The sequence below is a fragment of the Epinephelus moara genome, chromosome 13 (genome assembly GCF_006386435.1).
Source record: "Epinephelus moara isolate mb chromosome 13, YSFRI_EMoa_1.0, whole genome shotgun sequence".
Classification (NCBI taxonomy): Eukaryota; Metazoa; Chordata; class Actinopteri; order Perciformes; family Serranidae; genus Epinephelus; species Epinephelus moara.
In genome coordinates this window covers 15,527,775-15,553,185 of record NC_065518.1, presented here as the reverse complement: position 1 = coordinate 15,553,185, position 25,411 = coordinate 15,527,775, and the positions used below count along the sequence as shown (strand labels likewise).

The window sequence follows — 25,411 nt, the reverse complement described above, 5'->3', positions numbered from 1 at the left end:
TGAAATCAGTATAACTGGTATAATAAGAATATTTTTTGAACCCTAATATACAATGTGTTAAATGTGTGTAAAGTCACATGCAATAATCCAAACTACTTAGCGATAAGATTCGTGACCGATCTTGGAAGTAGTTGTTTGACAATTTTTTTGCATTAGCTAACATTTCCAGTAGCCTGGAAATCCAGACCCAAATCTAGAAAGATTTAGGGTCTGGCTATGAGTAATGCAAATTGCCCAACTCGAGGGGCGGCACCAAGCATCCATTTGAAAATATCACTGCACGCAATTGGATAACACTACAACCAATCAGAACAATACACGGGGTGACGTATCCAGAGCGCTACCAGCAGAGCTAACTGGTAGATTAGACTCTTGCCGTATCCGGTCAGCAAAACAGCAGAAACGTCCTTCTTGCAAAGGAAAGATTCTAGCGCAGTCTTCTGTTCCTCTTTTAGAGAAAAAGCCAAGTCTGACTCGTTCATTGTAGCGGCCAAAGCCGTTTCAAACAACTGGTGTTCATCCGTAGCCATCTTGCAATGTTTACTGACTGATTCCGGACTTCGTCGTCACAGCGCTGTCGACATCTGTTTAGCTCGCCTCTGGCCCGCCTATATCAGATACACCGATGTGATTGGTGCAGCTCGGCTGGCCCGCCTATATCAGATACACCGATGTGATTGGTGCAGCTCGGCTACAAGGACATGGGTAATGAGCATCATTACTGATTGCCAGAGTGACTCGCTGAGCAAATTCAAATTGTACTCTTGCGAGAACTCTGGATTTCCAGGGTACATTTCTGGAGCTTTCAGCCATATTACATGGCTTTCATCAGCAGGAGTTTAATCAGTTGTCATGGAGATTGTTAAAGGATAGTCCCTTACGTCGCATCTGACCACCTACATCTGACCAAAATTACATGAAAAGAAATCAAACCATCTCCATGACAACTGAGCAAACTCTATCCTCTGAGGAAGGTCACAAAATGCAACTGAAATCTCTGGAAAATTTCTAGAAAGGGGATTTTGTGCTAAGAATTTTTTGTCAAATGAAATTCATGTGAAATTCATTGAACTGGCTTCCATTAGTATCTATCAAAACAAAATTCTACATAACGATCTAGAGTAACTGTTTTGACTACATCATCCAAAATCAATCGCTGTCGTTCCACATATTTTCGTGTGAATAAACAGTAGTATGTATCTTTTCGAACACACCAAGCTAGGTTTACGACGTCATCTCCTGAGAGCTGCCTTGGTGATTGGAGATGTCTAACCATGGTAGCCAGTGCCATCTAAAGCTCTACCGTCAGTTTAAAAAATATATTCTGCCTAGCAAAGGGAAATCTTATACTTACACTTTGACAGAAGCCTTTTTTTATGTGACAGAGCTGTCAAGCCATTAAAATAATTAATCCAATTAAATACATGCTCTGTGATTAATTAGTCTAAATTAATCACCTACATCAACTTTTGCTGTGAAACTATTTTTAAAAATTCAATTCAAATGAATTTTGGCAGATGTGTCATAGTCAAGCTGCTGGATTTTGGACACAGTTGTCTCCCTGTGTCCAGGTAGACTTACTCAGTTTGCGTGTGAACGCCTGGTGGAGTGTGGATTGACGAGGCGAGCTGCTAGTGCTAGCATCAGAGGCTGTGCTAGCTCGGACATCAGGGTTCGCTGCTAAATACTTTGCGTTGAGGTGATATTTCAGGTTTGCAGTACTATGATGGTATGAAAATGTGGGGCATTTTTAAATGCAAATGTTCCATTCACAGGGGCAAGTAGTGTCGTCTCATCTGCCTCCATCATGTGACAAAACGTAGTTTTACGTAGAAACGTGTTTAATCAGCGTCATTTTCTCTGTGATCAGTTAATCAAAATTAACGCATTATTTTGACAGCCCTACTTTTATCACATTGCTTTGTGGGAAATATATGCCAGTGTAGTGTATATATATATTTATATTTCAGTAAAAATAGTATGCAATTCGTGTACTATTGGTTTCATACTAAGATTTTTGATATAGTAAAAAGTCTCACAGTGTACTAAATGGAATGTCTGATGGAATTTGAGACACGGTCAATCATGAAATTTGACAGCAGACTTTTGTAAAAGTGTAACACAATTTGAATATATCATCAATATTATATATCTACTATAAGAAATGTACACAAAATATCTGAAAGACAGCTAACAGTAAGAAATGCAGTGTACAGGAGTGTGTCTCTATATGCAGTTTGACTCTTTTTAGGGCAGTGAGGTTGATTTATATTCAGTTAAAGTCCAGTATATTGGTCAGTGGGGCACTTTTGAGCGATGCCATCATTGGATTTTGTTGCTGCCCAGTTGTCAATATCTGACATGATGCACTCATAATGTATTCTGAAACAGTGTCATCTTCACATTATAGATGACTAACAGAAGTGACAGCAGCACCTCTTCAGTGTAAATACAAGACACAAAAAAAACTCATCCTCTCCAAAACAGCAATCAGCAGATCTGAACACAGTCGCCCTGATTGTGATCTGTTTCCTTTAAATGCTCAAAGAACTATCTACATCGCAGCTCTGATTGAATCTTTCCCTGGCAGTGTTTGTCAAACAGCCTGCAGTGGAGACGATCACTTTCTCACTGGCTTCAACACAGAAACACAATTTAACACCCTCATGAAGCTTTTATATTTCACGCTTTGTTGATTTATGTCTGATCAATTGCCGCACAATCGTAAATATTGCCATTTGTCAGCAGTAAACTAAATTGACCGTATCATTTGTCAATTCATTTGTTTTGCACTTATTTTTCTGCATTGTTTTGCCGCAGGAACTCGTCAGGTAAGTGTTTCTGCCAGGCAAAAAGGAGCAAGTCGTGTGTGTTTGTGTGAGCGTAGCTTACCCTGCTCAACAGCCATGATGCTTACCCTACCACCTCTGGCCCTTAGAACCTTTTAGCTCCTAAACCTGAGTAGAGCGCCTTTTTTATGTCGGGGAACATAAAACCGAAGGGTGACAATGTGCCGAAGCCTTGTGCGGTTTGCATTCAGTGTCTGGAGGAGTGCTTGTGGTTACATCCAGTCACAGTGACAAATTGCCTTTTTTTTTTCACCATCGCCTGCTAACAGCCTCTGTATTAACCTCACCATTAGCACTTACTTAGAGTGTTACACCCATTTTTCCTCGGCCCAGGGTCTCCCCGGACCTCTCAGGGCTGATTAAAGGACATTTGGGAGGCATTTAGAGGTGTAAAAGCTCATTGGTTTGAGTGAGCCAGTGTGGCTGGTGGTATCAGGCTGGAGCCTATCTCTCTGATTACTCCCATAACCACGGTATTTGCTCGCCCTGAAGGTGCTCGAGTGTTAGCTTTGACACAGATGCTAGAGGCGTCGGCGACCCTTAATGCTAGCTCCTCAGTGTGCTGTATTATGGAAAAGCAGAGTCCACCCCACTGCGAGACGGGCGATAAAGACATTCCACCTGCTCATAGTACATCATGATGAGTTAATAATAAAGTAGCACTGACAGGTGTGGGTTTTTTTATCCCTCTCATGATCAAAGGCAAGCACTCCGGAGAGTTCTGTCGTCTCCAGGCGAGAATATCCATTCTGTGCAGATGCTGAGGAGAGATGGCCTGTTTCAGGAAGAGAATGATACAGTACACGCACCACCTATCCCTTCAGCTCAGAAGTAGCTTTATCTGACAACAGCATATCTTCACATGCTTATTTTCATCTCACTTAGGGAATATGACATTCTAATATTTTACAGCTCGCCCATAACTGCATGGAAACATCATCGAGCACTCCTATTGATCTTTTTCGAAGCGGTTTCATAGCCCATCTGGTTTCATTATCGCTTGATCCGTCTGCCAAGATTGGGAAAAAAAATCTGACCTCTCTCAGTCACAATTGTGATCTTTAAATAACTCCTCAGAAATAGCTCTTCACGATGCATTCATTCAGTTTAACAGTGGTTTGGTGTTTTTTTACAGACAGATGACATTGGAGAGATTGCAAAGAAGACCCAAAACCTCCCCAAGGAGAATATGAAGAGGCAGCGAGTGGTGGTGTTCACCCAGGGCAAGGACGACACCGTTGCAACTGTTGGTAGGCCATGTTTGTTTTCCGTATTTGTCTGCTTATATTCCCACTTGAGTACCACTCGAAGCCATCCCAACTTTGGCCCCTTTTGGACATCTTTACCCTTCACTTAAACCTCATATCTCAAAAATTGCAGAACGCAGCCTTAAATAGACGGTAGATCGCTGACTGAAGAGGGCCGAATGCTATCAGTAATTTCTTTGAAGTTAACCTGAAATATTGACACCAGATGTTAAAAAAAAGAATGCTTGCACTACATTCTGTCATTTCAGAGCATAAAAGAAGTGTGGGGGATGCAGAGAGCAGGCATTGATTTGTGAAGTACTTCTAACTTTGTCTTGGACAGACTCCAGACCGGTCCTCAGCAATTTTTAATGCTTCAACTCTTACATCCTGCCCTTTTTTTTCTTCCTGCAAAACGCTGGCAGAGTGACCTTGAGGGGAGGTTGACAACATCGGTGCTGAAATCAATCCAATTTCCTTTGATTCGGGGGCATATTTGTTAGTGGGACATTAAAAGGCAGTGTCATCATAACTGAGCAGGGGTTGCGGGTTTAAGCGGCGTGGGGAGAGACGATAGTTTCCGATTACTGCTGGGAGCCTTCGCCTTTGTTTGGAGCCACAGGGTGTCTCTCCTCGTTGCCCTTGCAGTTCAGAGTAGCTGTGCACGGGGAGAGATGGCCTCAGGTAAAGACTCCAACATATCACTCATCACTGGGGACTGCAGAGAGGCACAGTTACAGCAGGACTATAGGACACTGTCTTCACATGTGTACAGTGTCCTCAATTTCCTACTGCTGGCAGGAGTATTTACCAGCTGAAGCTTTGTACAGCGTGTCACCAATGGCATTATTAAGCAAGCAAAAATTAATTGTGTCTTTTCTGTATTTTCTACTGGGATTTTTCTTTTATTGTCAGTAGAGTGAGCTGCCATTTTGGCCAGGACGCTCAAGAGACTATCTTGGTATAATAAAGTGGCTGCGATCAATATTTTTATATTAACAATGGATAAAATAACTGTGTGCAATCTGAAAAGGGAACCCACAGAGTTATTATCCGTCTCTGCAGTTCTCCTCGGCTCTACAAATGATTTTTAATCTTTTAACTCACTGTTTTACAACCCGCAACTTTACAGTTTTGGTTTGCTCTCTTCAGTGTTGTTTACAGCTGCAGCAGGCCACTTTAGCAACACATTAGCAACTGGCTGGTGAAGACTGTAACATGGCCACTAAAGAGCAAGATATTTCCCTCAGGTGTTGGTGGAGAACAAAAACAGAGCTGAAAGGAGAGATTATTGGACTATGATGCATTAGGTTGACATTAATCAACCCAGTCAGCAGGAAAAATGTTGGCATTGTACGTTTCTGCAAACCTCAGATGCGTTGTATTTGGACATTATTATGTAGCGGATACGTAGTGACTTTACATTTTAACGTTGTTAACTTGTGGTTAGGTTTAGGTGCAAAAACCACTTGGTTAAGGTTAGGAAAAGGTCATGTGTTAGCTTAAAATAGGCACTATTACCAATGGAAAGCAGCAGTCTTGGTAAAAAAAAAAACGCTTGCTTTCTGTGCCACTATCCCAGCAGGAAATGCAGTGATGTCTCAGTAAAAAACAACCACTTCTAGTCGAACTATCCCCACCAGAAAAACAGTTACGGTTCACTAAAAAACACCCAGGTTTTGGGGCTAAAATACTGCAGAAAACAGCAACAGGTCGCTGAAGAACACCCACATTTGGTGCCTAAAAAGCCGCTGGTAACATAGCGACAGGTCCTTAAAAAATACTTAAGTTTCGGGGGCTGAAATCTGCAGGAAACAGTGATAGGACGCAATAAAAAATTTAAAAAAAAACACCCACATATGGTGCTGAAAAAGACGCTGTTAAAAAAGCTACGAGTCCTTAAAAAGAAACACGCTTGGTGCCTAAAATGCCGATGGAAACTCAGCAATGATTTGATTTTTGTTGGTCTTGAGCAGCGGTCTACAGCTTGGCAAACATACACCACATCAATTTAGAAACATTGATATGCATACAGAATATGCAAATATAACGTATTTGTGATTTGCAGAAACATACAATGGCAACATTTGCTTCTGGTGACGAGGCTGCATTTATCAATAAATTATAACACTGAGTTATTGCCCAGTCCTAATTAATAGCATATATTTTAATTAAGCTAATCTAATTTTCATTTTCAAAGCGGAATTCCTGGAAGTACATTTCCTTTCATGAGAATTTGAAAAGAGATTTTTAAGCAGAAGCCCGACAGTTTAAAAGAACAAGAATCAATCCATTGTCCTGGAGGTGATGGATAATTCCTGCCTGCTGCTCTCATTGCTCCTGCATGAAGACAGAGCTGTGCGCCGCTGTGAACTTTATATAAAATACATGATGAATGCAGGCGGGATGAAAGACAATGTGTTTCAGATGTCATCTACAAAGGCAAACATGATAAATGTCATTGACTGTGCTATCATTGCACTGGAGCAGTTACAGTAGTAGGTGCAGCAGAATCAGTGTGCACGCGCGGGTGTATGTGTGTGTGTGTGTACAGTATGTGTGAACATCGCTATTCATGCCAGCCAAATAAATGTCAATGTAAAAAGAGAATTAAAGATTTTCATTTCCCAGAGGCGGCGCTCTAATAAACTTGATCTCTCATTTTGTTTGCAATTTGTCCTCCTGTCAGGATTTGATCATTTGCCAGCCTCTGCATGTCATGTTAAACCATTTTATAGTGATTAAGGATGGGAGAATGCCTTCCCCTGTGGTATAATTCTCCAAAAAGAGATGTCAATTTGTTATTGTTCTTTTTTTCCTGCCGTTCATTTGGAGCCTTTCATCACACCATTGCTTCAAACGTGCCTTTTAAGAGGTGGGAGCAGGGGAAATGGCCCTTTATTTAGCTGCCACTGACACCGCCGAACTACACTGGGCTTTTGCTTATACACCCATTAAAGCAGTAATTAAGATCATTGTGCCCTGAACCTTAACGGTGAGGAGATCTAATAAACGATCATTCAGCGGGGGCTGCTGCTCTAATCGCTGATAAGGACTTGATAAAGCCTGACTCCGCTCCTCGGCGAGTTTTAGGGCTCTCAAGGGGGCCGAGCAGGCAGATTTCAACTTCGGAAAAAAGGCCCAATCTATACATGTTAATCACATGAGGCAGCCTGAGGAGTGAATACTGGCTGCAAGGCAAAATGTTCTTTTTATTTTAAAGCCAGTTTGTTTGTCATTCTCCCCAAAGTTACAGTAGATGAAACGTCGCAGAATTATCTACTTGAAGAAATCTTAGTAGTCTGTTTTAAAAAGCGGGATGTTTATGTTCTGTACTTCACGAAGGACAAAATCAATTAACATCCTGCGCAATGAGAAAGACCTCCTCTCTTTTCCCTTGGCATCTCACGCTGAAGTGTTTTCTTTCATGTCTCCCTGAAAGGATATTGGTTGGCGATGATCTTTTTCCTGTGGTTACGGTAATTACAGGCATATGTAGTTTTTTCTTTCTAACTCAATTGTGAACAAAGATGCTGGTTATGATAGGGAAACAGATTGAATGTCAACTTGCTTCTAACCTGTCGCGTTTTGCCAAGAAAGCGGTAACGTTTGTTTTCCTCTCCGAGGCTCCGAGTTTGGCTGAAACGCAAGAGGAAGCGTTCCAGAAGAAGAAGACGTATTCTCGGGGAAGTTTCTCACATAAAGATGTACTTAAACTCTGAGTACTTCAGCTCATGGCTCTCAGCTTAATAGTCGTGTGTAATTCCCAGTCATTTAGCAGGATTTAAAATGACATATTAATTGTTTTGTAGATGATAAAGTGTGACAGGATCAAAGTTAATTTTAATGATGTGCCGACTATTTGATCTACCTGCTTTCTGTCAAAGCAACAATAGTGAGCGCTGGAACACAACCAAGTGGAGCATGTAATAATTTGAGAGTCAGAACAACCCTCCATATGCTCATTTTCCAATAAAGCTGAGGTCGTCTTATTTGCATGTACAGTCGCCTTTTTTTTAACAGGAGAGCATTTTCTCAGTCAGTGTTGTGCTGTGAATTGGCATTGTTAAAAAGAATAGCCAATAATAAAGGACTTAATTGATACTCATTTCAAACAGACGCCTGTTGAAAGAATTTCTTAAGTTTAATCACCACCATTCAAGAGTTGTAATGAGGGAATTATGAAGAGCGAATTAACAAAAGCACACAATTATAGCTTACTCAAAGGAAGTATTTGAATTCCTTCTAGGCTTTTCTCACAGTTTTTTTTTTTTCTCGCTGTTGCAGGTTACCTGTCAAAGCACAGCCATACTACACTCCCACATATCCAGCACCAATCTGCTGCTTCACTCATTTTGTCAAACCAAACTCTAGGAACAAGAATATGTTAGTGTGAAAAAGTACAGCAGAGTTGTATTGATTGAAAATAAATGTTGCCGATCTCATTACAGTGAAATGTGAAATGAGTTTCTGCAAAGTGATGTTTTTAGACCCTCTACAAGCCAGGAACAACAGAGTCTGAGTATTTTGGCAGGAATGTTTTTTTTTTATTGCCATTTCCATGACAGATTTTTGCCAATGAGATCTTTGTTACAGGCAGCTGGGGATTTGTTGGACTGTAACCCGAGTTAACATGTCAGTCAAATTTAATAATTTGCATCAATGAGGTTATGTGAACTTTCCTCACAGCAGAGCACAAACTTTAACTTTGGCCGTGATGATAGAAGGAGGAGAAATATTGGACGTCTATCGTGCCATGCTTTTAGAAACCGTGTTTAAAAAGTTCTGTAAAGGCCATCAATAACAGAGAAATGTTGAAAAGTATGTCTCTTATGCCTAGTTCACACTACATGACTTTAGCCCTGATTTTCCACTCGCCGACAGTTTCTGGAGCGCCCTGACAAAAGCCCCAGATCAGAGGCGAATCGGCGTTGGCTATGCGCTTGCAAAGCAGCACTCAGGCACAATGTGTGAACTGTTCAAAGACATGAGCTAAAAGGTCTCACCCATTAATGCAGACTCTCCCCAGATATCTAGCATGCTAAATATGTAGACCTGTAGGGGACTATGTCAGCAAACTACAGCCAATGAGAGTACAAGACACAAGTTTAGGACAGACAATTGGTGCCATGACGTTTTCCAAGGTGTGTGTTCCAAAGTGTATTTAAAAGGGAGACAGAAAGTGGCAGAGACAGGGAAAGAGAATGTGAAAGGTGGATTATTGCAGGCAATTGTTCCGTAAGGTATTAGTAGGGCTGGGTATCAGTACCTCTCAGGTATTGACTGAACTAACCCAGTACCAAGTAACGTTTCCAGTCAAACAATACCTGCATTCGATCCTTTTTGTGTTGGGGGTCTGATCCCAGACAGTCCCGCTCTTGTTAGCGAACGGTCAGTTCAACGTCTGCCCAGGCGTTAAACAATCCAAACAAACTTGCTGTTGCTCCCGTCTCTGGAGCTGCTCTCCTCTGTGAATGGTCAGTTCACTATCTGCCCAGTTAGCATAAGCTAACGTAGCAGCGGGTAACGTTTAACACCGAGCTGTCAAACCGTCCCAACCAACTCACACTGACACAGAAACAGTTTGACTGTGTTGTTAAACTCATTGTGTCACTGAGTGTGTGCACGGCTAGGCCGGGTCTCGCAGCTTTCTCTGTCGCAGAGCTCACATTCCTGCAGCAGCTACAACCCATACAGTCTGGTGTAGTGGAATCGAGCACAGTGTGTTTGACGGAGTTGGCAGTTCAGCGTGCCAAGGTGCCACCAAAACGTTCACCAACTTATTAACATCATGGGTATCGAAAGAAGTACTCTGTTGGTATCAGTATCATTTTAAGGGAACTGGTAGTGGTGCTGGTATTGATATTTTTAAACAATACCCAACCCTAGATATCAGCCTAATAAAATACTTGGAATACTGCCTTCTCACATTTTTACTTTGTTATTTACTAGTAAGCACCTGTCCGTGCCCAGATTGTGGTTCGACCCACACATCACATATTTATATGGGACTAGTGTGTAAACCACAAGGACTTCAAGACTCCTGATTACAAGACATTAAGTTGCGTAGCCTGAACACTACAGCAGCCTGATGACTTTGAAAGTCGTCTGGTGTGAACATTCAAATTCACATGTTCACATTCACGTTTTACAAAATATTTAAAGAACTTCCAAAACTGATTAGTACTTTCGAGCTACAGTAAATGCTGTTGCGGGCTGATTTTAAAGCTAGAATAAAGATGGATGGAATAACGGGATAAATAACGCTCCAGAGGTAGGCAAAATTTTGGCAAGGGCAAAACTGGTATGGCCATTTTCGCAGGGGTCCCTTGACATCTAACTTCAAGATATCTGAATGTCTCCCCTTTACAGTCATGTCCACTTTATGCTAGTCCTATGCAGTTTTTCTAATGTAGTACAAGTGTTTTATTTTTGCCTATTGTATTGGAATATGCAGTATGCAGAAATATTCCAACACAATAGGCGAAAATAAAACATTTTTACAATATGTAAGCAGCTTAACAGTCTTAGAATTGCATATATTGTGTATGATTGGAAAGCTAAGGCACTTTTGGATTCAATGAGCCCATTTTTCTCATGTGTAATGATGTTAGCCTCCATACTAACCATGTCATTGTAGTGAAATCATTTTTTTGAAATGAAAATAACTGCATAAAATGACCTATTGTGACCTCTGCGGTAATCACAGCCTTATGAAACTGTACAAACACATATTAGAGACCTTGGGCATATAGGGCAGTTTCTCAGCAGTTTCCTGAACAGAAGTGCTCACCATCCAATCACAGAAAAATGCAGTTCTTACAGAAATCTCCAAATGTCAAACGTCTTTTCAGTGGTGTTCCTCAAGGTCTTCAATGTGGTATTTTGAATTGAATTGTAAACATTTTTATAAGTTCTTGCTGCAGCAACTCATGAGACATAATTGAGCATGGGAATGGCCATCATATACTTCCATACTGCATCTCAAATTAATCTTCAGGTGCCCTGCTTTCAGATGATGTATTCTACTTCTGTGTGGAATATACTGTTGATCTGCGATCTGCTGCTAAAGATCCTCTGTCCTGCCCAAAAAAAGACAAAAATGGGTCTATGGTAGGGAAGAGCGGAGTGTAAGAGGTTAAAAGAAACCACATCCCGAACTGTTGGTTGCGACAACAAAGCCGTAGGTCTAACAGATTTAGATTTGTTCAGTGAATTTTGACACCTCTGGATGTAGTGTTATCACAAAGATGTGCTTCATGCGAGAGGTTACCTGGATGCATACTGTCTTTCTAACAAGACCCGACTCCTCCTGCACCACCCACACTGCAGAGGGTAACCGTCTCTTTTAACTACTGTAAACATATTTACACAGCTATTTGTATTTGATTCCTGGGGTCTAATGAACAGCAGATTGTGTGCCGAACAAGTGCAGCAGCTTCAAGTTTTAAAACATCCGGTTTTATAGCCGCAAAGTGCGCCGCACGAGCACAACCACATCTAACGTTTCTTAACTGTGGAATAAGTGACATAACTGTGATTTATTATTAGCACATTTTCCATTGCGGTTAATCGTTTCAAGAGGGAGGAGGATTCTCAAGCTTCATCTGTGGCATTAATTAAGCAAAGTCGTTATGCTACTAATTAGCTGATCCTAAAAGGATTCTTGTCTTATTGTAATTTATTATCAAAGTGACAATCTCCTGCTTTCCCCTTTAAAGAGAAAATGTGTCATTATGAAAACACAATCTGAGTCTTTATCTGATGCGTCTTCAGTACCTGACCTGGAATACAGTCCCATTCTGCTCTCCAAGATGTCGTTTTCAGCCACAACTTGATACCGTTTCTCTCACAGTTGGTGTATTACAGTAATTTTCTTGACATCAGGTGTTGAGCATATGCGCGGCTGCAGGTTGTGTATCTTTTGCCCTGTAGGACAAGAGCAGAAATGTATTCAAAAACTGATAAGGCGGGGGGCGTCTTATCTGCTGCACAGATATTCTGTGAGCCATTGTTAGATTAGCAGGGAGCCTCATTAAACAACTTTCTGTAGTTTTTTTTTCTCGTGTTCTCCTTAAACTTCCAACCTTTTTCTCTCAATAAGAGGTCTGTCAGCCTCCTCGTGTTCCTTTTATCCACATGTCAGTCTTTTGTCTCCTGCACCTTTTTGAAGGTTCACGTCGGCACCAGAGCCCTTGGATTGTTTGAAGATTGTGTGTGTGGTTTAGATTGTTCTGACATAAGTTGCTGATTTAATGTCACTCTACACCTCGAGACTTTGTCATCTGGTAGATTTTTTGTTTCTTTTTTCCCCCCCTCTCCTTTAAACTGAAAGTCCCTTTGAAGTGCATATGCTACTGATAATTGAAGCAATATAATCCACTGAAGATAATAAAGAGGCCCTCATTTAATGGATTCCATTTTGATCTGAAAGGACTTACAGCAACTGTTCTTGCATTGTTTTTAATTTATAAGAGCGTGCACCTAAAGCTTTGGAGATGTTGAATTGGATCATCTGTTGCTTTTGGAGCATTTATTCAAGCCACTGCAGGACGTTGCATTATTTAATATACAGAAGTGTCCCTTAATTTAACGTTTAAAATTTCTGTTTTTTTCTTTGTTTTGTTTTGTTGCTTTTTTCCCCATTTCTATTTTGCTTATGCATTTGTTTATCTTTTTATTTCTTACTCTGTAAAGCAGCCTAGGGCACCTTGAAAGGTGCTATATAAGTCCTAATATTATTATCATCATTATGTTTGTCATCATTATCATCATCATCATTATTATTATTATTGTTATTATTATAGTAATTTGTACTGAAAAAATAGTTAAATGTCAATTTGTCTACAGACAGAAAAGAACAATTTTCATATTAAATTGTTTACTTTATGTAATTTATAAAGCAAACATCCACTAAAAACAGCTTCTCAGATGCTAGGATTTGCTGCTGCTGCTTCTTTATTATAGATATTTGTATATTAATAGCCTATATTTGTATTTTCAGCTGTTAGTTGAACAAAATAAACAGCCATGGGCTCTGGGAACTTGTTATCACTATTTTTGACATTTGGTAGACCGAAAGATTTATCCAGAAAGATAAGATAAGAGTCTATGGCCATGGTAGCGACTTTGTGAGGTGGCTTTGAGCTAAATTCTAAAATCAGCATGCTAACATTCTCAGAGTGACGATGCTAACATGCTGATGTTTAGTTCAGTTCACTTGTAAGGGACGAGTACAGAGAAACATTGGCAGTTGCAGAAGCAGTGTCCGATGTGTTGAACACGTTTGTGTAGCTGAAGCTAATTTCCAAAACCAGTCATTAATGTTTACTATGTTCACCACCTTGGTTTAGCATATTAGCATCTTAGCATGATAACATCTGCTAATCATCACTAAAAGTACAGCCAAGGCTGATGGCAACGTCCTTTGTTTGGCAGGTATTTGGTTGTAAACCAGTATTGGACAAGTAAAATGTTTTAATCAGTGATGAAGTTAAGGGATCAACAACGTTATTACAATTCATCCTGAGGGGGTAACTGTGGTCTGTCCCAAAAATAACCACAACCCATCCAAAAGTTGTTGAGACATTTCACTCAAAACTACAAACATCAACCTCATGGTGGTGCGAGAGGATAAGTTAGGGTCAGTTAGCGTGGCTAAAAACGATAATCATTAGTAGCCTTATGAGAAAGTAAATGAGAGTTTTGCACCACTGTATCATTTCAGACTCTGTGTTTTGAATCAAAGCTTGTGTGGTTCATAGTTCCCTCACTTTAAATACTGCCAGTAGATATTCAGCTTTGGTGACCATAATGATGCTAAGTGAAGTTTCCTGCCTTACCGAAGCTAAATGTTTAATGTTGACTTCCTTTAAGACTATCTTTTACTTCTTTAACTGTTACTTGTGTTATTTTGTTGTATTATAAATTGTAAACTGTATTATTTGTACGCACAGCTTAATAAGACCCCTATTTACGTTGTTGTTAGGCAGCGACCTCTCTGTGACAGAGTATAAAGAGCAGCAAAGTCTGAATATGAGGAGGCCGTGGTGTGAATTGGTTTAACAAACACAGGACTTTCACCCATGAGACAGCTGTTCAAGTCCTGTGTAAAAACAAAAGTCAGTGTTGAGTTATTTTAAGGGAATACCTCACCCCTAAATGACCATTTGTATAGAAATTGCTCACGTGTTCAGTTGAAATCATGAAGAAAATTTAGATTTTCTCGCATGCCTCCAGTGAACAAAGAATCCAAAAATGGGGGGAAAGTCTTGATGATTTTAAGCCATAGGTTACAACAGCAAAAATATATCAAAACATCGATTACAAAGTCTTATGCTCCGTACTATCCAAATAGAAAGGCCCTTTTTGATGAGGGACTGAACTGAAAGTGAAAGTTATTTCTTCAAAGCCAGACTCCATGAACAAAAACAGTTAGTTTACTTCACTGAACATGGGAGCTGCTTAACCTTGGTCGCAGTTGAGCTAAACATCAAAATCACACAATAACACAAACAAACTAACGTTTTGGCTTAGTTTTGGTGTAACTGCGACCATTTTACAACATTAACCGTGTGTTTAAAACTGTGATCGCGGGCAGCTATATAGAACGTATAGGTATGACAGTGTTTCAGTATGACACCAGTAGGGGTTTGTTCCAACCTTCTCATACTATTAGAGGGTATGAACACATGACTTATGTGGTCACATGGGTCGGAGGACATGTAATTATGTATAGCCAAAAAACTATGCCATACTAAACTGCTGAAGTCAAACGACCAACTATCTCCAATCATAACAAACCTTGCTGTGTGAAATGACCTGTGAATTTCTCAATATCAACTTATAATCAAAGAGGAAGCCCAAACTTGGGAGGAAAAGAAAAACTGGTGCTCAACTTTAATTAATGACTGTCTTGTTTCCTGACCACAGGTGAGAAGGCGGTCATGTTCCCAGTTGTGGACATCGATCAAAACGATATTGTGGACACTAACGGAGCTGGAGACGCCTTTGTGGGAGGTACAGCACGAAAATCACCCTCTACACAGCTTGATTTCTGTGTACAATCCCAATTAACCTTTGATACCGGCCAACTATGTAATGTAGTAATGCCTCCAGATTATATGAGCGTGACATTTAGCCTGCTGTTTTCACTCGGTATGAGCTGATCATAGCACCACATAAAACAGTCATCATTTGGGTCCTGTTGAGGATGAACCAGCATTGTCCCTTTCTTCCAGAAACCATTAGTACCTGACTCATATTAATGCTAACTGCCCCCCAAACAATTTAGAGGTGATGGAGGGTTAAAGGTTGACCTCTGCTCTTCTGTCTACCCAGGATTCCTCTATGCGTTGATCCAAGAGCATCCGTTGGAGGAGTGTATCCGGGCTGGACACTACGCCGCCAACGTCATCATCCAACGGGTCGGATGCACCTTCCCAGAGAAGCCAGACTTTCACTGATGCATCCAAGCACTGCACACTCGTCTTTTCCACAAGATACTTGTATATGTATGCTTTGGGATTTTGTGTACATTTTTTCTATTTACAATGACTGACTGCATGGGACTAAGTGCTGCAGCTTGAATATTTCATCAAGCTCGAATAAGCAGCTCAAATGTTTTAATACAATTCACATAATGTGCTAGTATCAAATATTGGAATAAACTGGTTGTTTAAAGGGGCATTCCACTGAAAATCTATCTTTTGAGTATCAAAAACTGAACGCCTGTAGGCCGGAAAATGTATCGGCACCACGTCTCTTGTTGCGATGATACTGAAGAAATGGATCAGTGGTGGAAAAGTGCATTATCCTGCAGGATAGGTTTGAAAAGTTTCTGTGGACATGTGGCTCTGAAAAGTTTGTTTGCTCCTTTACGTCAGCTGTATTTGGCTTCGAGTCACAGAAGTTGTGATCGATTTTTAATGGTGACCCAAAGGGGTTTGCCAAAAAATATCGACAGAAACTTCTCAAACCATTCCTGCTGCATAATCCGCCGATTCTCATGCTGAATATTTTCCAAACAAATTTGCCAATAAATTGCTAATTACGCTGCTTCCATTGGAGATTCTGAGCTATGAGCAGGCAACAGTGTGCCACAGAGGTACTGATTGTAGTAGTGTAACCCATGAGTGCCATCCTTCATGAAGCTACAAACTTCTTAAAGACTTCTTTCAAGCCTGCAGAGGGTGAATGTTGTGATACTACATACTGTTAAATATAGTGCATTTTCAGTTGAGTATTCCTTTAAAGGGACAGTTCACACCAAAATCATCATAAATATGTTTCCTCTTACCTGTGGTGCTGTTTATCAGTCTAGATTGTTCTGGTGTGAGGTTCCAATTGTTGGAGATACAGGCTCCGGAGATGTCTGCGTTCTCTCAAGTGTATTGAAACTAGATGGCGCTCGGCTTGTGGTGCTGAAAGAGCCAATTAATATAATGTCTCTTTCCAGATATCAAGACCCGGTTACTCAAGATAATCCACAGACCTTGTTGTGAGCAGTTTCATGTAGGAACTGTTTTGTTTCTACCAAACTACACCTACCAACCGTATCACCACACAGAAGCAAGCTTGCATCTAAATGAAATGTAAACATTAATGTCGTCCGTCTCGGATGAGCTGTAACGTTAGCTAGCTTAGTGGTGCTAGGTGAGCTAGCAGTAGATAAATGCTTCCTTCAGCCCAATCTCACTCCCAACTCGTCAAAGACGAGTCAGATACCAACGCACTGAGGCACCCTTTAGTGGAGATATGAGACACATCGAGCAGCTGCATTTTTTGACCCTTAGAGCAACTGCCTTAGTATAAAGATTAAAGTCTGCAAAGGGTGAGTGGAAGGGTTGGTGAATGGGTCAAACCAACTGTGGACTTTCACCCGGGAGTCCGCTGTGTCCTGTGTGGAACCAAAAGTCAACTGAGTTATTTTATTTTTTAAGAACCGTGTAGTGTGTTAATATGTAAAGCGTACTATGCCAGTGATGTGTGTCACATGACAATACATTAGTAAGTTATTAGTAAGTACATTAGTAACGAATGTACGTACTTTAAACCTAATCACGTGCTTTTGTTGCCCAAACCTAAGTTTTTTACCTGCGTTCTAAGTCTATTCAGAAAAGAGACTGTGCATTTAACAGGCAGAAACTGTACATTTCCTGTGAAAATGGAAGTTTATTTTAAGACAACACGCTGCATGTAACAAGCGTAAATTGACACGTTGTCCATGAGCTGCCAAATGTGACATTGGAGGGATACCTAGAGTGTCATAGTGTGACGTGTAGGGCCACTGATCAAGCGCAGATATTTGACGAGTGGGAATGCGTTGCTTTCTTCGGCACAGTAATACCATTGGCGGATGTAGTTCTGTACAAAGAAAATAGTTGAATATGAAACTGCTCACAACAACGTCTGTGGATTATCTTGAGTAACCAAGTCATGATTTCTGGAATGAGACATTGCTGTCGAGTTTTTAAAATGGATTTTTTGGGCACTTTGAGCACCACAAGCCGAGTGCCATCTAGTTCCAACACGCAACAGCTCACACCAAACCAGTCTAGACTGAACAGCGCTACAGGTAAGAGGAAAAATATGTATTTTTGATTTTGGCATGAACTGCTCCTTTAAGAATTTATGGCTGGGGCTTTATTCTTTGGGATTACATTTCCAAAAGTGATGGTATATAATGAGACAAAACTGCTAAGATTTTTTTGTTGTAATATTGCAAATAAAATATATCACGCTCATCCTACTGAGATACCCCTATACTAAAACAAAGTACGTTTCGACTTTTAAGATTTGTTGAAATTTCTTTAAATATACCCAAAACCCAAAATGCAACAACAGGGTTTGTGTATCTCCCCATTATTTAATCAGCCAGAGGCTCCCTCATGCTAATCACTTTTGGACAGCTCAACACCCTCCATTATGGAGGGGACTGAGGAGGAGGAGGAGGAGGAGGAGGAGGAGGGGGGGACCAGGACCAGCCTGGTGTCCTGGCTCCGCTCAGTCACCCCCACTCATGCTTGTTGGGTCCTAACTGGACTCTCGGGGTCTGGAGCTGCACTGCAGGGCTACAGGAGATCATTTTTCTCAGTTAAGGGATTAGTGGTTGCTCTTCGTGGCGATCATTAGAGGGACCTGAAAATTAGGCTGATCCTTCGTACCCAGCTGTGCTGTCGCTGGGGGTTGGAGACGAGGATCAGAGGGAGGCCCCTCCCCTCCCCTCCCACTGACTGTGGGCCAGCAGAAGTGTTGGGCAGTGTCTCAAGTGTTTTGTGGAAAACAATTCAACACTCATCTGTTCTACAAAGAAGTGTGATTGAGAATAACATTTTTTGTTCCCCTAGAACAACCTGTTACATCATATTTTCTTTTATTTTCTCTGAGCGTGACAGGAGGAATCCAGTTTCTACACTACCCGCACAAGAGCTCCTTTTCCTCTAATGAGGCATAGTTTATGCATTTATGCTAATCAGGGGCATCTAGGTGAAAACATTCACCAGCCAAAATGTTATTAACAACTTTGAGACACTTTTTTTTCATCAGCATTTTTTAAGGTTTCACACAGATGCGCTTTGAAAAGGACCACATTTCTGATTGGGCAAGATCACACTCCATGGCAGCTGGTTCATTTGCTTCTCAAGATGACAGATGGCAAAACACAAACACAAAAAGAGGGAGCCATGATCAAGTAATGAGAATGCCTGCCACAATAAGGAAACTACTAAACATACTTTTCTCACTTTTCCTGGTAAACTTTTGCTTCGCTCAATGAATGCAAGGGGTTGAAAATCAAACGTTAAATGTGTGCATTTAATTTACATTTTACTATACTATGCTTAGTGTTTTGTAATCTACTGGGCCCGAGGCCTTTTGAAAATGTTTAACGCCAGTTTTATTGTATAGCAGCAATATACACAATCTCTTTTCATTCACAGTTTTGAGTTAAATACGCTGTTAACGACTTTGAAGTGAGGGAAAACTTGACTTTGTGATATCCGCTTACAAAAGTGAGTTCACAGCCAGAATATATTTTTCTGAATGCAGGCAAAGGAGTAACTGGGGCCCTGGCCAGTGTTTTGCCCCGCAGATGGGCAGCAGTGTTTGTGAACACCAGTGTGGCAGTTGGCAGGGATTGAGGAGGGGGATGGGCAGATTGCAATGGCACATGCTCCAATTCAAATTATCCCTGGACCCATGCAGCAGTGGAGGACCTGCTGGGGCCCAGGGTGGCATTCATTATAACCAGACACAGGCAGGTTTGGTCAGCGCCTCCATCGTGACACCAGTCCTGAACGCAAGGAAAACTAAACCCCCTTTTATTCCCATTGCACCTGGTTTAACAGGATTTTACAGCGGGCGCCTCAATGAATTTTATTTGTGCTTGTTTACAACAAATTATCAGTGAATAGACTGAAATAAATGTCAAGGACTGAATGGCAGCAAGACTCTGAGTGATATAAGCACTATAAATGGGGAAAAGGCACGCAGGTAAATAGCAAACATCAATGAGGTCAATAGAAGGTAATAAGAAGCTTAATGACAAGACTATTAACACGTGAATTAAATGAATGCAAATCAAATTACACATCAAATATGTCTTTTTTTCCTACAAGGGTTAAATGTTTTCATTTGAAGCCGCCTGTACAGTACAGTATGTTTATAATCTGATGGGAAGTTACCAATTATCTCTCTAATTACATCTGTATTACTGCATGAAAAATGAGCTTTCCTGCATTTCTAATGCTGCTGAAGACTGAGCGAAGGGGGGAGCGCCAAATCTAAAGACTGAAAATTTAATGATGTACATTATTGCTAACAACTATTGCTCTTCCTTGGGCGAGTTAATTAGCAGATTATGGTGTTAGTGTATGATATCCTATACTGCCCTGGGTGGTGTTGGACAGTGCGAGGAGTGGTTCATTTTCAAATAAAATATGTGTTTATGTCAGATTTACATTTGATATCACTCACTGCACATCAATGGAAGTTAAAAATGCCCATGGGGGATAAATGTTAATATGACATAAAAGTGAAGCTAATCCAATCCAACCCCCCTAAAATGTGAGGTGTTAAAAAATGTCCCACTTGGCTCGATCAGTGGATGTGTTGATGGAGGGGGGAAAAAAGTGAAATTGACAATATCATTGTAGGAGCGCACTAAAGGGGCGACGGTCCGCTCACTACACTGAAGTAGGGATGTCTACAGTGGAAGAAGAAGAAGGGGGAGGGTACCACTTTGTCACAGGCTGCTATGTAGATTAACCTTTCAATTAGTTGTTATCAGGTCCTCTCCATGTCTCGGCGCAAGCTTTTCAGCCTTCGTTTCAAGAGATCAAATCCCACGAAATCGCTCGGATATGTCGCCGCACATGTATCCTTCGACGTTTCCCCGATAATGAAGAGGAGTATCCGAGGGGGGGAAAAACTTGAAGAGGTAAACTACCAGCAAATATTTACGCTACACTGTGCCCTCGTTTTTTTTTTTAATATCTCTTCTTTCATACTACTTATATGTTCGTCCTTGCATGAAACTTGGAATTTGTTGTGTCTTCTCGCCCACGGCGGCGACACATTACATAGGTAGGTCGCTTTTTTGCGTAACATCTAACACAAAAAAACGATGTGGAAAAATCCCGAGGAGGCTGTGTGTATCATTTCCTAATAAAATATGGAAAACGAGAGCGGAGCTGAAGCTGAGAAATGGGAGCTAAAGAAACTAGCGATACATAATTGAGAAGCAGTGATGAAGGAGCTACTCTCCCGGCAGTCGTGTTAACTTGTATTCCCCCCTGAACGTCTTTTTTCCCCCCTCCAGGGCTCACTATTTTCCCTCATTGGAGATATTTGATAGTTAATGGTGATAAAGAGGTCATGCCATCATTGCACAGCGCAACACAGGACGTTTATAACACCGTCTGGCGAAGACGTCGGAAGCGAAGCTACTTTTTTTGTAGCTTTAACGGAAGGTTTATTTATCGCCGCCAATTGAACGTCACACAGTTTAAACGTTAAATATCAGGAGAATTACGGCTCCTCTCGGGGAAATAATGAAAAGGGGAGGAAGATAAAGAGGAAGGGGGAAGGAAAAGGCGATAGCTTAGACACATTTAGCCTGCAGGAGTCATGAATATGCTACCTGGAAGCTGATTTTTATTGAAAATATTAAACGTGTGCCACTTTAAATCAGCGCAGCAGCTTTATGCAAACAAATGATAGATTTAACAAACAGCCAATTAAAGTCTAAAATGTTCCAAATCACTTTCAAGTGTAACCAACTGTTTCAAGGAGGAATCTAAGTAAAGGTGGGCCGGCGTTAAACGCTTTGCAAATGAGGTTAAATATTTATCCCGTTTAATCGTTACTCGAGCAGTTCACGCCCGTTATAGCGTATTTATGACTTAGTAATGTCCCGTCGCCGCGGTTGGAGCTGTAAGTTCCGACATTATGAGCGCTGGAGGTAAATGATATCAATTCATCACTGAAGGCACCTTAAGAGGCGGGTCAATTGAGTGAAGTGACAGATCATACAGCCAGTGCCGTGCCTCTTAGAGTGAGCTCATACATAAAGATTGACATGTGCTTTATCAAACCAGAAATCGGATCTTGTCTTTACAGCCAATATTGAAGTTGCTAGGGAGGGCACATTAGTGTAGGTAAGGTTTAATGAGACTCCATTGGATTGTAATCAGCGTCATGTCGGATTCATGTAAACTACAACATTGTAACAAAATGGCGACTGTTTAGGTGACATCAGTAATGCTGGCAACACTGTCATTTATCAGCTCAACTCAGCGGAACACAACTCTAGGTTTGTCACGTAGTTATTACCGGTTCCCTCCGTCGTTAAACGGCTCGCGCAGTTGTTTGCGGACGTGCCTCGAGCGTCGTAACGGCAGCTGTCAGGAAGTGAACATTGATTATACATCTGTCATGAGAGGCTCGCGCTGATCGGTTCGTCGCTGCGGACGTCGAGCTGTCAAAAGTCGCGTGCGGACAAGTAACGGTTAAACTTTACGTCTGATACCATCTTCCTTGTTTTGTGTGTTGTTTTTTAAAGCAGTTTGTGTGTGAAATGTTACGGTGACATTTTGGGAAAACTGCGTGCTGCAGAAATAAAGGTGAACTTGTTTTTTTTTTTTTAATGGCGAAGGGAATTTGAAAATATGTACGTGTCAAACAGACTGTTTGTACTTTCCCAGAAGTCAGTAGAAGTTTCTAGCAACCTGTCATACTGTTAAAACTTATTACTTTTACGAAAATAGTCTCTTTTGAAATGGACATCTGGTTTGGTGTGTGGATTATGGTGTCAGACTGTGGATTAAGTCACTCGAATTTCTTTAGCAACCATGACAGCTCCTTCATCTGTTTTTATCCATCTGTTTCTCATGTTTTAACACATTTTTAACGTCCTGCATTCCTCTGCTTTCGCCTTTATGTCCAATATGTTGTAAAATAGCTTGTGAATGTGACTATAAGGAAATAATTAAAGGGGAGGTTGTATTTTACACATGTATTTGACCATATTTTGTTTCCTTCTTTTAGAATTGAGCTGGGATTAAATAAATAAACCTCCAGGTCAGCTACCATTGTGGAATTTACTTGTGCCAACTTTTCCTCAACTTTTACGTCACACACCCCAGGATTGAGATGTGGATGCAGGCGTGGAACATAACTTTTTGACCTTGCTAAGGATGTGGATGTACCCAGTGTTCAGCAGCAGAAAGGGGGAATCTTTATGGATCACATTTTTGTGAGTCTAATTGTTCAATCATGGTAAAACTTGCAAACCCTCTGTACACAGAGTGGATTCTTGAAGCAATACAGAAAATCAAAAGGCAAAAGCAGAGGCCCTCAGAGGAGAGGATCTGTCATGCGGTGGCCACATCGCATGGACTGGACAAGAAGACCGTCCTTGAGCAGTTGGAATTAAGTGTTCACGATGGCTCTATTCTCAAGGTTACAAATAAGGGGAGCGCCTCCTACAAGGACCCAGGGAATCCCGGGAGAGTTGGATCAATCCCGCCTGCAAACGTGTCTGTGCCATCAAAGGAATCTATATGGAATTCAAGCGATCTGCGCCATATTGATTGGAATAAAATACTTAAGAGGGCCATCGAGGGCCTGGATGATACCCATGGCTCCTCGCTAAAGAACATCGAGAGGTACCTGAGGAACCAGGACGACCTCTCAAACATTGTCGATAACCCTGCTTTCCGGCAGAGGTTACGACTGGCGGCCAAGCGGTCAGTCAACAACGGCAGGTTGCTAAAGAATGGCCCGCGGTATAAGCTCAGCCATGGCAGTGCGGAGGGAAGGGGCTCCAGGTGTCCAAGTGCTTCCCCCTTGGTCCTGTCATCAGTGACACTCCTCCCTCATGAGCGAGACCAGGTACACACACCTTGGCCTCTGCATTCTCACCCTGCATGTCACCCTGGACTTGGGTCTGTCATAGCCACAAGGCCACAACATGTCTGCCTAAATATTCTTGTTAGTAATGTGTTATTGATTTCAACCCTCTTACCCAGCCCTCACATGTAGGGAAGCTTTGTTTCGCGAGAACTTAAGACTTGTTTTGGAGGGTAAACGCTGGCATTTCCATGATGTCATTACCAAGGAGGAAGTTTGAAAGTTTGGGCCACCACTGAGCAGCATTTGCTTAATAGGAATTTTATGATTGTGGTTTTAATCTTTGCAACCCCAGCTTGGCAGGTCAGAAACAACGCCATCTAGAGCGTGTCCCTTTGGGGCTGTGCTGCTGTTGGTCTTCATAATATGAGAGCTTGGATAATCAGAAAGTCATGCTGACAGTGTGTGGTAGGCAGTCTGCTGTAGGCTTCCCACAGGTTATGTAACTCTAGCCTAATGACCTTAAGGGATGTGGCTGGCTGTCTTGTGAGTAGCAAAGCATTAGAGAACAGATTTGGGGTATTTCTTTTCGGTTATTTACAAGGGCACAAGCCGAAACTAGCCGTCACAAATAGCGCTGAGAAATGGCAGCTGAAGTATGTGTGGTAGGACAGAATATTCTCAGGCTGCATGCAGCTGGTGTGACCTTTGTGCTAACAGAGATGCCCCAGAGAGGAAATAAAACCATATAAACAAACTTCCAGGTCGCATTGTTTCTGCTGCTTTTGGCACCTCAGGGCTGGTTTATAGTTTGCAGAGATCGTGTCTCTATTACTGGCACTTAGCTATAACACACACTGTAGACAAAAGTCTATAAAATTACAGCACTTTTGTACTCGCTTTGCAATTTTAAGACACTGTCGAGCACAGGAAAAGTGTTTCATGGAAAATAGTTTTCATTGCGTGGCCCTAAAGTGCAGTGTACAGTCATTTAGATAGTTTGTCGTGAGGGTTTTTTTGCAGATGGTGTGTCAAGATGAAGTGCGGTCTAATAGCTTATGCACAAGTTATGCAGCTGAAGCGGCTAGCAGCATCAGGCTATAGAGATGTCACCCTGCTCCCCACCAGTTTCACAGTGAATAATCAGGAAGCGACACCTTGATACTGCAGCCACAACTGTGACTGTGTCTGTGGTCAGGCCAAAAGTGAAACTGAGAACTGTTTAGAGACACAATGTCCTGCGATGGTTCTCATAACTGAGGAGGGCCTGCTGTTTTCCATTTAGAACATTTCAACCTATTGCTCCCAGCCTGATGACATCACCTAGCCCAGTCCAGGTTTACCGTTCACTTCAAAGGATGAGACATCTCTGCCTGTTCAGTTGTTGAAGTGTGTGTGTGTGTGAGTGTGTGTGTGTTGAGAATAAGAGATACTTTGAGGTAAAAAAGAGCAGTCTTGGTTTAGAGTTTATTAGATTCTGAAGAGACTCTGGCAGGAACAAAGGCAAGGAATGAGTTTTTTTTTTTCCTTGCTGCGTTATGCAACCACTTGAGCTCTCTCTCTCTCTCTACCAGCAGTTTTCTAATAGGACCCCACCCCCTCACTCAGGACAGCCTGCTCTTTTGAAGCAGCATAATTTCCTGTAATGTACTTAATTTAGAATCCCCAAGTAAATCATCAGCATCTCTTCAGCTGTGTTTGTTTCTCTATTTTTCGCATTTTTTTGTGCTGTGCAGATTGCAAATTGCTATTGGTTTTAATCACCAGGCCTGAGAATATTCCTGATGGAAATTAATTCTCCAGTTCCTGGATTAGACTTCATAGCTCAGTCAGCGGAGACTGTGTTATGAAGTGAAGTCTTATAAAAAAAAAAAAAAAAAAAAAAAAAAACCTTGCCTATCAGCTCTGAGCATTTCATCAGCAGTATGCACAGGCTGCATATTAGCACTGATGTCTTATTAATTT

General features: G+C 41.3%; 2 protein-coding genes across 6 annotated transcripts in view; both read left to right on the top strand.

Moving 5' to 3' along the window:
- The window catches only part of LOC126400112 (adenosine kinase-like), a 143,456-nt gene extending 125,584 nt beyond the window's left edge, over nt 1–17,872 (top strand). For both annotated transcript variants that reach the window (XM_050060587.1, XM_050060588.1), the window contains 3 exons: nt 3,985–4,099; nt 15,029–15,115; nt 15,437–17,872. In XM_050060587.1, the coding sequence (XP_049916544.1) occupies nt 3,985–4,099; nt 15,029–15,115; nt 15,437–15,561 (327 nt within the window). In that variant the 3' untranslated portion in view covers nt 15,562–17,872. The remainder of the gene's footprint in view (nt 1–3,984; nt 4,100–15,028; nt 15,116–15,436) is intronic.
- A 2,451-nt stretch (nt 17,873–20,323) lies between these two features.
- Nucleotides 20,324–25,411, top strand: part of kat6b (K(lysine) acetyltransferase 6B) — a 28,431-nt gene continuing 23,343 nt past the window's right edge. The window contains exons 1-2 of one of the 4 annotated variants that reach the window (XM_050059539.1): nt 20,324–20,534; nt 22,643–23,488. In XM_050059539.1, the coding sequence (XP_049915496.1) occupies nt 22,871–23,488 (618 nt within the window). In that variant the 5' untranslated portion in view covers nt 20,324–20,534; nt 22,643–22,870. Of the gene's footprint in view, nt 20,535–21,744; nt 22,219–22,642; nt 23,489–25,411 lie in introns of those variants that run through there. The other 3 variants (XM_050059538.1, XM_050059541.1, XM_050059540.1) reach the window with 3 other exon arrangements.